Source organism: Haplochromis burtoni, unplaced genomic scaffold (assembly GCF_018398535.1).
Source record: "Haplochromis burtoni strain Fernald_Lab_line unplaced genomic scaffold, NCSU_Asbu1 Contig_52, whole genome shotgun sequence".
NCBI classification, from domain to species: Eukaryota; Metazoa; Chordata; class Actinopteri; order Cichliformes; family Cichlidae; genus Haplochromis; species Haplochromis burtoni.
Genome location: NW_024582413.1, coordinates 2,177,135 through 2,193,632, shown reverse-complemented (window position 1 = coordinate 2,193,632; position 16,498 = coordinate 2,177,135). Strand labels below are relative to the sequence as shown.

The following is a 16,498-nucleotide window of genomic DNA, read 5'->3' as shown; positions in this document are numbered from 1 at the left end:
CAGAAAATCCAAAGATACGCCTGCCTCGGCGTCTGAGAACCAAATTCATCACACAGGTGGGCGAGAAGGTGAACTTGGTCATCCCCTTCCAGGTGAGTCTGGTTTTAGAGTTTTAGCTTTTACACTTCATTTGCAATATCGGGAAAAAAAGAGTGGACAATACAAGGTGCTCTTATGTGGTTTTTGTTTGTTTGTTTATTGTTTAACTACATAAAATGTAAATGAACAAGGTGGAGTCACAGGCAGTAAACAACTGTAAACAGAACACCAGTCTCACTCCTCATGCAAACAGCACATATTTCCTCTTCAAAATACAAAAACAAACAAAAAACAGAAATGAGATGTAAACAATCATAGTAAATATTAAGAAATATACAAATATTAGAACAGTGGTTCTCAAACTGTGGAGTGGGTTCTCTGGGTGGTTCCAGCATTTTGAGTTTTTGGAAATAAACATTTTTTTGTATGTTTTTATTTCTGTTTATTATTTAGGCTTTTATTCTAGTTCTAGTTTGTTTTTATGGTCCCCTCAGACACGGCAGTGTCTCATTCTGCGTCTTCTCCCATCTGTTACCTTCACTCATGTCTCTGTGTTTTCTTTGTTGCAATTATTGTTACTCATTTGGTATTTTCCGTCTCTTTGGTCTTACATTTAGTTTTACTAAGAACCTTCTGTCTCATTGTATAGATTTGGTTCAGTTGTGTCTTGTTACCCTCCTGTTTCCACTTTCCCCTCTTGTGTAGAAGTAGTCGTGTCCTTCGCCTCAGTCTTTGTTTATCTTCCCTTGTGCTCTCTTTGTTCTTTCCCTTAAAGTTTATGGATTCGTTTAAGTTTTATGTTGCAATTTGCTGTGCTTTTGGATTTCTTTGTTAAATACATTAATATAAATAAAAGGTTTGCTTTTGTTACCTTCTGCCTGCTTATTGGAGTCCTACATTTGGCATGTGCTCAGAGTCACCAAAGGTGAGGGACAGATGACCATGAAAAAATATGGAGTGAAAGCAAATACGGCTTGTTTTCTCATAAAGTTTAATGATTGATTTTTGGTTTTGAATCAGAGTAAGTGGGGGGATATATGAGTAGACAGTGAGGGTTGAGGAGAATGAGATTATGTTAAAGGAATAACAGCCAAAATACAGCTCTTATGTCTCAAGGCTAAAATTCTGGTTTTGAGGTATTTTTTGAGTTCATTTAATAGAAAAACAGGATATTGTACTCATAAATATACATTAATTAATGTGATGTATAATTATGCCTTTCAACAAATTGATGCAATCTAATAAAGTTATATATAATAAACTTAAATAATCCATTAAAAATACATAGCAGCAGGCACTGCTTTGTGAAAGCTATCACGTTGCCCTGCCATCTTGACTATAGCACCCGAGATGGACACTGCTGTTCTGCTTAATTGTGTTTTATATGTGTGGCTTGAGACCAGCTGCATATGTGGTACATCAAAGGCGGTGGAGAAGAGAACTCATAGGTGTTCTTTTGCTGTCAGGGCAACTTTTATTCACGCCAGACTCAAGATATGAAGGATCGTACCTACAGTATGTTTTATCACATAAGACGGGGTTCTCATCACCAAAGATGCAAAACGTGAAGGAAAGAGACAACACAATCAGCATCTGGTTAAAATATCATGCTTTTTCTCTTTACCTCAGACCTCATCTCCCAAACTGAAGTCAGGGTTTGTGCAAAACCATCTTATTTATTCCAAATATGTTTGCAATTACTTATTGTCATTAAATGTGACCATCCTGTTTCCGAACGGCTGATAATGACCTGTCTAATCAACAACAACAGTTTGTTAAAATAAGCTAACATCATGCAAGTGTTCTAGAATTCACTTTCCCTCTTATAATCAGTCTTAGTCCCCACTAAGTCCAGCAATTGTAGATCCACTTTAAAGAAATTTTTACTAACACACTAACAGTAGCTAACAGTGGCAAAAAACAGCAGCACTTACCAAAAGAAAAGTTCAGGATTTCCTCAACAACTCCCCCCAGTATCGCTGTCATCACACAGAAGTGAGCTTCACTTCTGGAGGAGTTTTAAAGCCTCCAGAATAAATAGACACGGACACACATAGACAGCTGAGGTAAACAGCTTACTGTTTTTACCCCTCAAACACTAACATTTTTTGAGGGGTAAAAACTCTACTGAAGCCTAGTGGTGATATTTTATACACTTTAACTTTGAACAAAGTGTCAGTACCCCATGTCTAATATTTAATTAAAGGAGAGTAAAGGCAGAATATCCACATGACACCTAAAAATATTTTTTATCTAGCTTTGGTAAAGTGGTCAGAGAGTAGATTAAAGAAATGTTTTCCACCCATTGTAAATCAGGCTTTCACATCACACATACCTCCACTCGACTGCCTATGGAATATTTATAGAATCTAAAAATACAGAAGGAGTCAAAATCAGTCATGAGCTTTGAAATATGAGCTGTGAGCAAAACCGTGAGGTTGGACAGAAAACATAATGACTAACTGTTGAAAATGATTTAAAAAGACATACATTCAAATCTTTACTAGTTGCTATTCTAAATTTATTTCCACTAGAAAATGCAATTTCACCTAAAGATGGCAGAAAAACATGATTAGCTAGTCAAGCAATCCCCAGCCAAAAGTTATTGGTTCACATTTCTGGTGTTTGGGGCCATCTGTAAATACCACATTACCTTAACTTTAAACTTGCTTTTTTCAGTTATCTTTAACAAATGGCTATATCATGCACCGGGGCATCTAAAAATCTAAAAATGGGGTAACATTTGTATCAAAGCCTACCCAAGCTCAATCCCACTGCACATTGTAGATATTTTAAGTGAATCCTTGAGTGGTCATTTGAAGAAAAAACAGCCAAGCCCTTATTTCCCCATGGCTGCTACTTGAAAACATATCGTCCTCTTCTGGAATCTAATGTGCTAATGTTGGTAGTAACAGGGGAACAAGAGTTCTAAAGGCACAGGGAGCGTTACAGCTTTTGACAGCAACTTGCAAATTATGGCAGTGGTAAAAAAGAATTTAACCATAAGCTGTAAAGGGTAAACCATTGTTCTAAATAAAAATAGACAAGAAGAACGCGAGCCATAGCTCGGTCTCCTTTTGAAGAAGCAGATGAAAAGCCTTCTCTGAGACAGAGAACATGGCTACATAGTGTTCTCCTGGGAAAAAAAGAGCACCGACTGTTCTGTCATCTCATCCACGAGCTGGACTGAGTGTGTTCCCGCGGCTGTTTTTACACTGATGTAATATCAGGCCATAACTAAAGTTATCGGTGACATGTTTATTAAAATATTTTATGTGCAAAAGTTTAAATTTTTTTTTAAAAATATTCTATAAGATCAATTTATTGTTAATCAAAAGATCAATTTACTAGTAAGGACATTATTAGTGAGTAATCAAGTCAGTTGTTTCATTTTCAACAGATTAACCAAAGCATTAGTTTAGGTGGGCCCCCAGATCGAGGTCAGATGAAATAATGGCATATCAGCTGAAGACTCAGCTACTGAGTTAGTTATTCTGATACGCTGCCAGTCAAACGCTTGGACACCTTCTCATTTAATGTTTCTTTTCTTTTACTATTTTTTACATTGTAGGTATAAAAAGAAAACATCAAATGTATGAAGCAAGATATATGGAATTATGCACCAAAGAAAAAATTGATAAATAACTCTAAATATGTTTTATATTTTCGATTCCTGAAAGTAGCCCCCTTTGCTTTATTGACAGCACAGCAAACCCTTGGCCTCTCAATGAGCTTCATGATGCAGTCACCTGAAATGGTTTTCACTTCACAGATGGGCCTTGTCAGGGCTTATTTGTGGAATTTGTTGTTTTCTTAATGGGGTTGAGATCATCAGTTGTGTTGTGCATAAGTCAGGTTGGTACACAGCTGACAGCTCTATTTGACAAGTGCTAGAATTCATATTATGGCAAGAACCAATCAGCTAAGTAAAGAGAAATGACAGTCCATCATTACTTTAAGAACTGAAGGTCAGTCTGTCTGGGAAATTTGACTTTGAATGTGTCCCCAAGTGCAGTCACAGAAACCATCAGGAGCTACGACGAAACTGGCGTACATGAGGACAACCCCAAGAAAGGAAGACAAAAAGTCACCTCTGCTGCTGAGGATAAATTCATCCGAGTCATCAGCCTCAGAAATCGCAAGTTAACAGCACCTCAGTTTACAGACCAGATAAATGCTACACAGAGTTCCAGTGGCAGACACATCTCTACGTCAACTGTTCAGTGGAGACTGTGAATCAGGCCTTTATGGTCAAATAGCTGCTAAGAAACACTACTAAGGAAAAGCAACAACCCAAAGAGATTTGTTTGGACCAAGAAACACAAGGAATTGCCATTAGACCAGTGGAAATCTGTGCTGGGAGGAGGTGTGATGGTGTGGGGGTGCTTTGCTGGTGACATGGTTGGGGAATTATTCAAAATTGAAGCCACACTGAACCAGCGTGGTTACCACAGCATCCTGCAGCGACATGCCATCCCATCCGGTTTGCGTTTCGTTGGACCATCATTTATTTTTCAGCAGAACTATGACTCCAAACACACCTCCAGGCTGTGTAAGGGCTATTTGACCAAGAAGGAGAGTGATGGAGTGCTGCACCAGATGGCATGGACTCCTTGGTCACCTAAACCCAGCCGAGATGGTTTGGGATGAGATATCAGATGTACGGCAGGAGCAAAGAGCAGGTTCAAATCAGGATCAGAATATTTATATTACAGAGATGCTGAGCACTTGTTGGCCCTTTTGCCTTCACTCTGCAGTCCATCTGATATTGTTGCGATTCTTTGCCAACAAATCTTTATTCAGATTTACTTCAGTGGCATATCTCTATCTTTGGGCAGGCTGTGTATCTCTGTATCTGCAAGCTGCTTTGTAACCCACCTCTACCCCAGCTACCCACATAGCAAGCAGGTCTGGCCCGGATCTGGTATCAAGCCGGTACTGCTGGCTGACTTCTGGCATGGTAAAACGTATGTCATCAAGATATGGGCCAGGCCTGGCATAGATCACACTATGTGATGGCATGCCATATCTGGCTCGATTGTGGTTTGGTTTAGGAGGTAGAGCAGTTCACCTATTGATCACAAGGTTAGTGGTTCGATCACTGGCTCTTCCAGGCTGTATGTCAAGTGTGAATATGTATAAATGTAGTTCGGAAGCACTCAGTTTAGAGAAAGTGAGTGTGGTGTGTTTGAGTAATCTGGCAGAGTAGACAAGTGCTATATAAGAATCAGTCCATTCACTGTCTGAACAGAGTTTTGTCATGTTACTTTGCACTATTATGCACGTTGTTATTACATGGCTTGATTAAGGTACACATTAGGCTGACATCTGGGGCCAGAGCTGAAACTGTTCTGGGCCAGCACAGGGCTAGCAAAAGGCCACTTGTGGACACATTGCTGGCCATGCGTGGGCCACATCTGGCAAACCTGATCTAGGCCACCAAAGGGCCGTCATTCTTTGCGGTATGTGGGCCATGTGTAAGCACATTGTGTGGGCCAGATCTGGGCCATACCAATTTTGCTATGTGGATAACACCAGGTTTGTTGACAGTGATGATTCCTCTGTTCTGTGCTGAAGTCTTCCTGCTTCTTTTGCTGCCTCAGTATTTTAAAATAAATGCTTAGCGGGGCAGAATGGTCTCATGGGACAATAGAGACATACTGTCTGACATGATGGAAATTATGATCTTCTTTTGCTATAAGGGTTGTGCCCGATTTTTGGAAAGACTGTATTCCTTGAAATATTTGGAATCATTTCCTTTCCTTTCCTTTCCTTTAATTACAGGGAAAGCCTCGTCCTGTTGTGACCTGGTATAAAGATGGTGTTCCCATGGAGGACCGCACAGTGGGAACTCGTACCAGTGAAGTTGACACCATCCTCTTTATTCGCTCTGCTGAGAGGGTCCACTCTGGAAAGTACACACTGTCTGTTCAGATTGAAAACATGTCAGACAGCGCTGACATACACATCCAGGTTGTAGGTCAGTCCCTTCACCATGGCAACACCTTCTAAGCTTCACCTAAAGAATGTAAACTCGCACCTCGTGTTCTCTCATTGAGATTAGAACATAGCACGTAATTCACAAAGTGCATGATTAATAACCTTTTTGAAATGGGATGATGGTTCGAGCTTGAATCTGTGACATGTCAAGAGTCTTTTTTTTGTCAAATTTGATGATAATTCCTTATTTCATACTCTGAAGGATCTGTGACTCAAAGTAGCAAATCATCAAAGTGCTCAGTCCTCTTTCTCACTCTGTTATAATCCTGGCTCCTGCCTCTGTGGCCGCCAGCTCATTCCCCAGCTTACTGCTCGTCTCCGCGGGTCAGGGTTCTGGGTGGATTATTTGGTGGGGCTCTGCTGAGATTATTTGCTTATAGACTTGGATTAGGTTTGGATTTTGAGGGCTATTCTGTCACTTCCTCTGCTGAGAAGGTTGAGCTAATAATGAGAGGCTCTGATCCCCCCCTCCTCAGTTGATCTGTCACTGTACTCGTTTAGCAGGAGACAGTACAGGAGGGATTAAAGGGGAAAAACAGAAGCAGTGCTCACAGTTTGTACTGTACTCCAAAAGAAAAGAGTGTTCACAGCAAGATTAATGAGACACACACTACTATGTTGCACTGTTTTCTTTACTGCACTGTGTTTGGTGAAGGCCACAGAGAAGGATCAGTGATAAATACACTGCATTTCTCTGCTTTGTTATCGAGGCATACTTCTTCTTTGTTACGTCTATGCCAACAGTTTTTCTAGTAATGTATGCAACTATCACCGCCTTCCCTTGATCCTATTGTCTTTTGCTCTGCTAATCTGTCAATCTTTCTAATCTGTCTAATCTGTCAAATCTCTACGGCTGCAAGTGTTGATTTCTTTGTCTCACTGGGACTTCCCTGCTCCATATCTGTTTGTACATTTCTCCCTCTCTCAGCCTCTAAAAGCCTTGCCAACATCTATGTCTAGGCAAAGAAGAGAGTTATCTCAGCCAGCTATGCATGTGTGGAACATTTTTTCACCACCCTTGAGCTGTGCAGTTTAATGAACCTGTCTTGTTCATAGTTTCACACAAAATCCTCCACCTGTATCTCGACTCTGCCACTTCTCACAATCCCACCAGAAAAGCCTGGTCCTCCCATCGCCGTGCATGTCACAGATATCTGGGGCTTCAATGCTGCGCTGGAGTGGAAGCCGCCTAAAGATGACGGCAACTGTGAGATTATTGGCTACACCATTCAGAAAGCTGACAAGAAGACTAAGGTATGCATGACAGAGTGTACAGGTGGTACTGAGAGGGTTTGTCAAGCAAGGTAATTCGCTAATAATAGTGCTGGAGGCATGCAACTCTGGAGCAACAGTGTCTTTTAAATTATGCATCCAAGTACAAGTTGAACCAAATTCTTCTGTGTTTTGTTTTTAATGTCACTGGGATTAGATTTAATTGTTTTTGCCTGACATTTTCTATATTGTGGTTTGCTAAATGTTAAACAGCCAGGCATGCTCCATGAAAATCAGTCCTGCTTTGGGATCTTTTGCTGACATTAGCTGCTGCAGAATAAATTTGGAACGATAACACTGTGTCTGATCATCAGAAAAGAAACAGAATGTAAAAAACCCCCCAGAAAATGCAAGCTTAAACTTTCTGTAACTACAGAAACAAAAACTGCACCTGATTTGTCTCATTTTGCCCATCAGGGTCGCCTCCTTGTGCACCTATGGATCACTTCCAGAGCTCACTTTTCAACTTCTATGTTGAACTAACCCAAGTTTCATGTTAAAAAAACCCCATCAATATGTTTATATTTTAACACACACACACACACACACACACACACACACACATACACACACACACAAAAAAATAGATACATAAAAAAAAAATATATATAAAAAAAATTATAGCATTTTCTGCTCATTGTTGTTACTCTCCCCCCTACAATTTTATGAACAATTTCTTGAAAGCAGTAAACCTCTAAAAGCCCACTTTACACTACAGTCATGGTAAAAAAGAAATCAACTGTCAGTTCTAAGTTTTTCAATCAGTTTGTCAATCAGCACATAATAAAGATCCTTGGAAGGTGTTAAAATTGGGTAAAATTACATATGAAATATTACACCCTGCCATTATTTATTTAATAAAAACTAAGTCAAAATGCAGAAGCAGTGTGCAGAAAAAGTAAGTACACCCTTACTGTGTCAACAGGAAATATAAGGGAAAGCGAAAGACAAGTGCATATAATCAAATGCATTTAATTAACTGATAGTTGATAAGTGAGAGCACTCCTGTAAAAGCTAGTCTGGAGCATTCAGGTGTGTAGATACATTGCCAAGATGCAAAGACATCAGCTATCATGTTAAAGAAACAATATTTGCTGCCCATCAATCTGGGAAGGTGTTTTGAGACTTTGAAGTCCATTATTCCAAGTGAGAAAGATTTTTCACAAGTGAAAAACATGTCATCTTCACACGGCATTCCCACTCTGGCTTCCTAGAAAATTTACTCCAAAGTCAGAATGTGCAATGCTCAGCGAATGTGCAAAAAACCCAACGTCGTACGTCGTACGCAAAGCCGTCGTACGCTACCATGGTCGTTATGTTGAATAAATCGACAGGAAGGCGGCCTAGAAGCACATAGATGTTGGGCACTGGAGATTCTTCAGCATATAGAGCTCCACCTCAGCTATAAGCCTCTTTGAACCTCTCCTTCTCTCTCATACATCAGGAGTGGTTCACGGTCTATGAGCACAACCGCAGGCCCAGCTGCACTGTGTCTGACCTGGTCATGGGGAACGAGTATTTCTTTCGAGTGCTCAGCGAAAACATCTGTGGCCTCAGCGATGAGCCTGGCATCAGCAAGAACACCGCTGTCATTACCAAAACAGGTAATGAAATCCCCGCAGAGCTCTGCTCTCTGTAACATGATAGTATTGCTTTTGATGCTGAGCAACATCTAACGCATGCTGAGCGGTAGACCACATTGTATTCAATTGAAAGATAAAGTGAGCATTGTGGTTTGTAAAGGGTACAGTAGTGAAAAACAGAAGCTACACTAAATAAAACGCAGCCTTGTATTATTTTCGCTGTAGAACACAGTAACGACATTAGAACTACCTATAATTAATTATCGGCTGTGATTAATTGCTTGAACATGGTTTAAAGCTAAATTAATTCACACTGATTACGCTTAACAGATATATTCTTTGACAGAGTGTTAAATACCATTTAATATTGGCCGCATATTATGAAAGCAACCAGGCTGGGAAATTAACACCTGCCACCAGCCAAATGCTGCTACTGTTTTTGTGTTGTTGCATTTGCTTACTCTCCCAGAAGACTTGGCAGCCCACCAGCCAATCTCTTTTGTGTTCCAAGCATCAGTCTGGCCTATAAAATTTGGAGGGTTGTTGATCGCGGTGCCCACCTGACCTGAGCATAAAACAAAAAGTCAGCTTCCTGCCTCGATAACTCAAAAGCCAGTTGAGAACAGTTGCTTGTGTGAGAGGATGCGGCGTGGATATTACAGACAAAACATTCCCAAAATAGTGGACAGTGACAACTGAAGGTTAATAATTATGCATTTCAGTCTATGTGTTACACATTTCCTGGACAGAATCGACTTTTACAGCGTGGTACAAACTAGCTTGGCGTCTTTTAAACTGAGACATGCCCCACCGAAATGAAAACATCTTTCATCCACTACACTATGTAAGCCTTTTCAGCTACATGGCCTTCATCTGTCTTTTCATCATATTCTTCAGAAAATTCTCAGAATTATTTGAATTTCCTCTTAACCAATCAATGGGTAGATTTGTTGAATATCCATTATTGATACAAGGAAGCAAATTCGGTATTATTTCAGTCTCACATTCACCATAGAAAGAGCTGGAAAGCACAGGACAAAAACCTTTGGGGAGTCAGCGTTAGCTTTTATGCTCCAGTCTGCTGGAGGACGTGTTGAAATCTTTAATCATAAACTTGAAGCTTACCTCTTTACCCTGCCTTTTGATTTATTTATGGATATATGTACTTTATTTTCATCTATGTTGACTTTGATTATGTTTCATTATATCTGTGTTGGCTTCATAGCAGCCACTGTTATTATTACACATCAAGCAGTGTGAGTGTATGTGTGTCTCAACGTCTTCACCCCATGGCCAGGTTTGCTCTACAACACTTCACCCTACAAAGAGATAGACGTGAGCAGCTGTCCTAAATTCACAGCTCCCCTGGTGGACAGAAGTGTCATTGCAGGATACAGTGCCGCCATCTCCTGTGCCGTTCGTGGCAACCCCAAGGTATCTGAACTTTACTTTTTACAGGTGTGTGTCAGTGATGTCGTTTTTTGGGCATTTGATTGGAGTTCATTTATAACCCAAGGTATTTATCCTTCTGCTCTTAATTATTTGTCTTTTTATATTTTTAAGATATAAAATAATTTTTAAAAATCGGTTTAAAAATTGGTCTGTAAAACCAAGCAACAAGGTATTTAGACTGTTAGGTATTTAGACACCAATCAGTATGTGGATTTTGATGGTAGTTTGTGTGCGGCTCACAGATTCAAACATATCTAGAAAACCTAAAGATAAAATATAGAGAAGTGTGCTTCCTAGTTTACAGAGGTGTGGACTCGAGTCACATGACTTGGACTCGAGTCATTCATTTTATGACTTTAGACTTGACTTGAAAAAATGTTCTAAGACTTGTGACTTGACTTGTACTTTTACACCAATGACTTGGGACTTGAATTGGACTTGAACCCGTTTACTTGAAAAGACTTGATATTTTACCCCAAATATAAAATTTAACATGCATATTATATAGAGATTGAAAATGTGACGTCATTCACGGGTAGAACCGCAAAGGATTCTGGGAACTCGTGGCAAGCGGTACTAGCGCACGCAGGCTTTCAATTAAAATCAGTTATACAGCGATAAAAAGAAACACAAAAATGTCAAGAAGCTGTTGTATTATTAACTGCAATAGCCGGTCGCATGACAGCCACGGGAAGCCGACGGGTAAAGAGATCGGTTGTTATCGGATTACGTCGTTGAAGAGAAATTGTTCGAGCCATGTTTCCGAAGTAACAAAGACGCGACGGATGGCCTGGATTGCAGCCATTCAAAGACCAAATATAACGTCCCAGAACACTCCAGCTCACAGGTTAGTCTGCTCCAAGCATTTACACGAAGGTCAGTGTTTTTTAGTAGTTAATACGTCATTTTCATAACATAATTAGTGATATAGGTTACAAGCAAGTCTGGCGCTGAACAGAAATTGTCGCGCTATGCTCCTTTGTTTATTGTGCATAAATAGTGAATTGTCCTGACACAATATTGCGTTTCGCTTCTGTTATTATGGTACATTGACAAAAACATATACTTTTATTCACAGGATAAAACAGGTTTTTTGTATCACTAATTGCCCAGTGCGATTACAGCATACAGTATTATTGTCACTGCTACATTTCTGTGATGGGTACCAGAAATTATTTCCACTACTAATTAATTACCGTTGAGCTCAAAGGTCCTATTAATAAACGGTTAACGAATGTGTATTTATGACGACAATTTGTGAGACTGGTAAACTTATGATATGTACGATGGTCTTTCGTTCTACACGGTGCATTTCAAGGTCCTGCACCCATCCGTCGGTAAACTGTACCTGGGCTTGTTGCAGTGACCTGAAGTTACTAAACTTCATGAGTGTGTGCACTCACTCCAAGAACCGTATAATTATAAATATGCATATAAATATGCTACGATGAGATAGCTGACTTCATCTAACTAGCAAATGTTGTCCAGGCTACGTTGGTGATGCAGTTTTTTTTAATGTGTATGATATTTTTGTCATGCGATTTTAAAGCTGGTCCTACAACCGCATCCAAGAATAACATGCAGCTTATCTCAGAACTGTCGGTGAAAATTATTCTTGGAGCTAGGTTTAATTGAGCTGCATTTTAAAGAGGTGCAATTTCACAATTTGTGTATATTTTCTAAGTTCACTATTTTGTCATGTGTTGAGAAAAACACAGATTTTAAAATTACATGGTCTAATATTTACATTTAGCATAACTGCAACATTATTTTTTCGTTTTTTTTTTTTAAAGACTCGAAAGGACTTGAAATTCAAAGTTTCAGACTTGTGACTTGACTCGGACTTTTACACCAGTGACTTGAGACTCGACTCTGACTTGCCTGACATTACTTGAGACTTGACTTGAGACTTGAGGATAAAGACTTGAGACTTACTTGAGACTTGCAAAACAATGACTTGGTCCCACCTCTGCTAGTTTATGCATGACGAGTGAAATAAATGTGAAATAAAGTGAGTACAATGTGTCCTAGTGTGGTTGTGTTAAGACAAAAAAAAAAAGTCATGGCTGTCAATAAAGCAGTGCTGAATGCACAAAAGGTAACCCCCAGCTGTTTGTTGCAAATGACTATACTACACACTACAGCACCATCGTGTGTGGACTTTACCTGGATTGGCCTGTGATAGCTGCACTGCAAGGGTTTGCCACAGATTTCCTGCTTTGTGTTTTTTACAGGTTTTGAGTGTCAAGCAGTGAGTGTGTGAACAGTCAGAAAGGATTTTGATGCCTTTGCTGCAGGAATGTATTTTTATGTAGGAAGCTAGAACAAGAGGTGGAGCAGCTAGATCTTTTAGCGCATGTATTTTTTTTAATCACACAAAATCGGCAAAGATTTGTCAAGGCGAAACGTTGACCTAATTTCACCTCCTACCCTCCTCCCTCTGCTCTCTCCTACCCTCCTGACGTCCCTCGCTGTGTTATCCCCCCCACGCGCACACTCACACACCCTTCTCCTCTCCTTTCCTGCAAACCACCAATTTTGCTTGCTCCTCCAACATCCTACTGTGCCTTAGCCAAAGATCATTTGGATGAAGAACAGAATGATCATCGGTGAAGACCCCAAGTTTCTGATGCAAAACAACCAGGGAGTGTTGACTCTGAATATCCGCAAGCCAAGCCTGTTTGATGGGGGCAGATACTCCTGCAGGGCCATCAATGACCTCGGGGAAGACGAGGTGGAGTGCACTCTGGAGGTTCGAGGTATGTCGATGTAGTTTTCACTTCCCACAACAATGTAGTTTCAAAGCTAAAGCATGACCTGAAGTCAGGGCAAGTCTCTCCCTGGCAGGCTTCAATAAAGCTCACCATGACAAATCTCCATCCCCTCAACCCCTTTTGCCTGAGCTGTTGTTCAGGCGAAAGCAGAATTCCTTTTCCTGTGCTAAATATAAATCACCTTATTGTATTTGTCAGAGAAAGTTTCAGAGCCACAGATGACTTTAAACAGGATGATCTGCTGGCCCCTCGTGCTGATTTAAATTTCTCTTTTTCTCCACAGTTTTACAAGAGAAAGGGGAGGAGGCGAAGAAATGAGCGGCACTGCGAAACAGCAGAGGATACAGTTGAACAGGAATAGTAATGGATTATGTATAACGGGATAGTCATGAATAAATATGATTAAAATAGATCACTTGTGAGGCTCTAAAGCCACCCCGTGCACCCCCCACCCCCCTAAACGCATATGCTTGCCTTTCACCGCTGCTATGATGAATGCCATATCAGTAATATGCCATAAATTCTTTCAGCACGCTGCCACCTTGTCACTCCCTGACTGAGAGAACCCACAGTGTAGAGTAGTAGAGCTGCCCTGCTGTGACCACACACACAGATGGATCCTTCTTATCTGTGAAGTGGACCTGTCACTGAACACACTTATAAAACAGCCTTTCATCCATTACGGCTCCCTGTGTTGTCTGTTTTGTGTCCTGGACGTTTTTATAGGTTGGTATGAATTTATGATTGGGATGCAGCTGCAGCACTGAAAGCACCGCAGTGTGACTGACCGGCTGTACGCACGCCCCTGTTTCCTCGCTGTGGTGTGTGAGCTGTAATGGTTCAATGGAGGGATCAATATTCAGTCAGGCATAGCCGACATCATGGCGTAACCAGGATTAAAGAGGTTCTCATACACAGATATAGCCCTGCTGCTCCACCACACGCACACACAAAGTACCAGTGTTGACTCACAACGCACTCTCTTGCAGTATTTACCCATTCCCTCATGCTCTCATACTACATTCCTCATGGCATGACCTATACTGGTGGGCCTTTACAGAAACATGGTTTACACTCATGCACATGCGAACACAAACATACACACTCCAAATCAGGGTCTCATTAGCATCACACACTAGAGACTAATTAATGCACCCATCAACACTGCCCTAATTAGCTCTCCCACGTCATTACTGAGCAAACGAATTACCGCTAATTTACACACCCGCAAAACAAACACAGCACCGTCTCTGCTGGGAGAGTCCGCGGCGGCTCGCCTCGCACACCAAATTAAAGCCTCACCGATGTGCTGCAACTCCGACCCAAGTGTGCCTGCCCTCCCTCACACGCACACACACCCTAACTTCACCTGACTGAAGGAAAAGCTCAAGTTGGAGAGTGAAAGTGTGAGGTGTGTCATTTGTGAACTAGGGCAAATACATCACCCTCCCTTGGAGATGTGAAGGTACTTTTTACTCTCGAGACCTGTCCCACCGCTGAGTACATCAGGTCCCGGTCTCTTGTCTCTCCAGCAGAGGGGGTAAGAGCACAGTGACAAAGAACACAACTGACCACCATTAGGGTCTGTGCTGTAATTGTGAGTGGCAGGTTATTAAGCATCATTACATTACTGATGCACCGCTTATCGAAACACCGAACCTGGCTCCCAAACTGTGCCAATCTTCCCGTAACTCTTGGCACTCATCCTGAAACACTTCCAAGTACAAGAAATTGAATTTCCTCCTTTACATCGCAGCATAAAGATGAGTTGAAATAGGATGAGGCCATATGTGGCCAGATAAAGCGGGGAAATCCTCCAGATACCTGAAAGTAGGCCATGATTGGTTACACAGTAGACCTGCAGTGCGGTACAAAGCTTATATTTTGAACCCTGTCGAGCAGTAAATGACTCTGCGAGTATGTGTGTGTGTGTGTGTGTGGATTATGTGTGGTGTTGATATAATCGTATTGTCAGTTAACCTGAGACACAGCGTGGTGTGTTACTCTGCTGATTGACACATTAAAGCGGCACTGAAGATACACCGCGTGCTACTTTGCATGGAAGTTTTGGGAAAAACAGATTCTTTGGGAAAAAAAACAGCATGTAACCTCGATACTCCACCTGAATCTTACCCTGTCTCAAAAGTGATGTTCTGTTGCTAAGCAATCAAACTAATTGTATCTACTGGCATCATCCACAAGCCATAGGAAACTTTAAAAACATTAGAAGGTGCTGGTTTACAATGCCACAATCAGTGTTTATGTGTGTGTGCGCGTGTGCGCCTCTTGTCTTCTCACACAGTTCGGGAAGCTTTAAGTTGTAAGCAAGAACAAAAAAAATTATAGAGCATTTTGTTTCCCCTCATTCCCTGTGACACACCTTAAGGCTCTTTAAGTTTGCGATGTCTGGATGAATAATTAATGAGGAAGCATGGCAGCTCAGGAGTAAAGCACCAGCTTCTTCATGCACACTGTATCTGCTCTGCTGTCTTTCCAATATTAGAACAGGCCTGCCTCAGACGACGACTAAACAAAGAAAAGTGACAAGACAAGTCTTACCACCAGGCAAAGGGAAAGGGTGGGAGAATCAGTAGGGTGCAAGCACTGTTGTGTCTGTGTGCGCGGGATGTGTGAGTGCTCGAGAAAGACAAGCGATACCAGAGAGACAGAAACAGACCTCCTGAAACAGTAGAACGGAGGGAACTATAATTATGCAAGTAATTATACATGAAATCACAGACTTGGATTGAGAGAGGGAGAGAGAAAGAGCACTGGAGGGAAAAAGCCTTGCAGTGAGTCTCATCCGTGTAATTGCAGTATAGGAACTAAATGAAACAGAAGGGGAACACACACATTACATTGGACCATCCACCTGTTTTCTCTCAACGTCACACCAGGTCCAGCCAGCTACTTTTAATCTACATCCAGGCTATTGCACAGTAATTCTGTACATTTCACCACATGGACTTTATGTCTTCATCTTCTGGTTACTGTGGTGTGCTTTATTGAAGATCACTGTGACTTATACCCTGTGTCATTCTGTTCATTGATTAAAGAGCCCGAACCCTCCCGCAGCTCATGATCCAAATAATGAGCACACTGTATCTGCAGGGGGGTGGGGGGCATAAAGTAGAGAGCTGCCCTCACATTTCACAATAATGACAACTTCATGACTGCATGCGGCTGACAGAAACAGCTCTGTTTCTGCTAACGGTGGCACAGCGCTGTCATACCTCTGCAAAGGAAGATTCCCATTTTTAGAGCTCAGGTGAGCGCTTAGAGTTTGCAACGTTGGCATTTTGCCAGCCGGATCAACTTCAGGTTCGACTCGCTTATGCACTAAAAAGCAAACAAACGTAAAGCTTGGAAATGTTTGCA

General features: G+C 41.2%; 1 protein-coding gene across 4 annotated transcripts in view; it reads left to right on the top strand.

Annotated features, from left to right (window-relative positions):
• mybpc2a (myosin binding protein Ca) overlaps window positions 1-13,826 on the top strand; it is a 66,065-nt gene extending 52,239 nt beyond the window's left edge. For all 4 annotated transcript variants that reach the window (XM_042220644.1, XM_005921775.3, XM_042220646.1 and 1 more), the window contains 7 exons: window positions 4-92; window positions 5,824-6,019; window positions 7,154-7,293; window positions 8,756-8,915; window positions 10,192-10,328; window positions 12,919-13,105; window positions 13,404-13,826. In XM_042220644.1, the coding sequence (XP_042076578.1) occupies window positions 4-92; window positions 5,824-6,019; window positions 7,154-7,293; window positions 8,756-8,915; window positions 10,192-10,328; window positions 12,919-13,105; window positions 13,404-13,438 (944 nt within the window). In that variant the 3' untranslated portion in view covers window positions 13,439-13,826. The remainder of the gene's footprint in view (window positions 1-3; window positions 93-5,823; window positions 6,020-7,153; window positions 7,294-8,755; window positions 8,916-10,191; window positions 10,329-12,918; window positions 13,106-13,403) is intronic.
• Window positions 13,827-16,498: the final 2,672 nt, after the last annotated feature.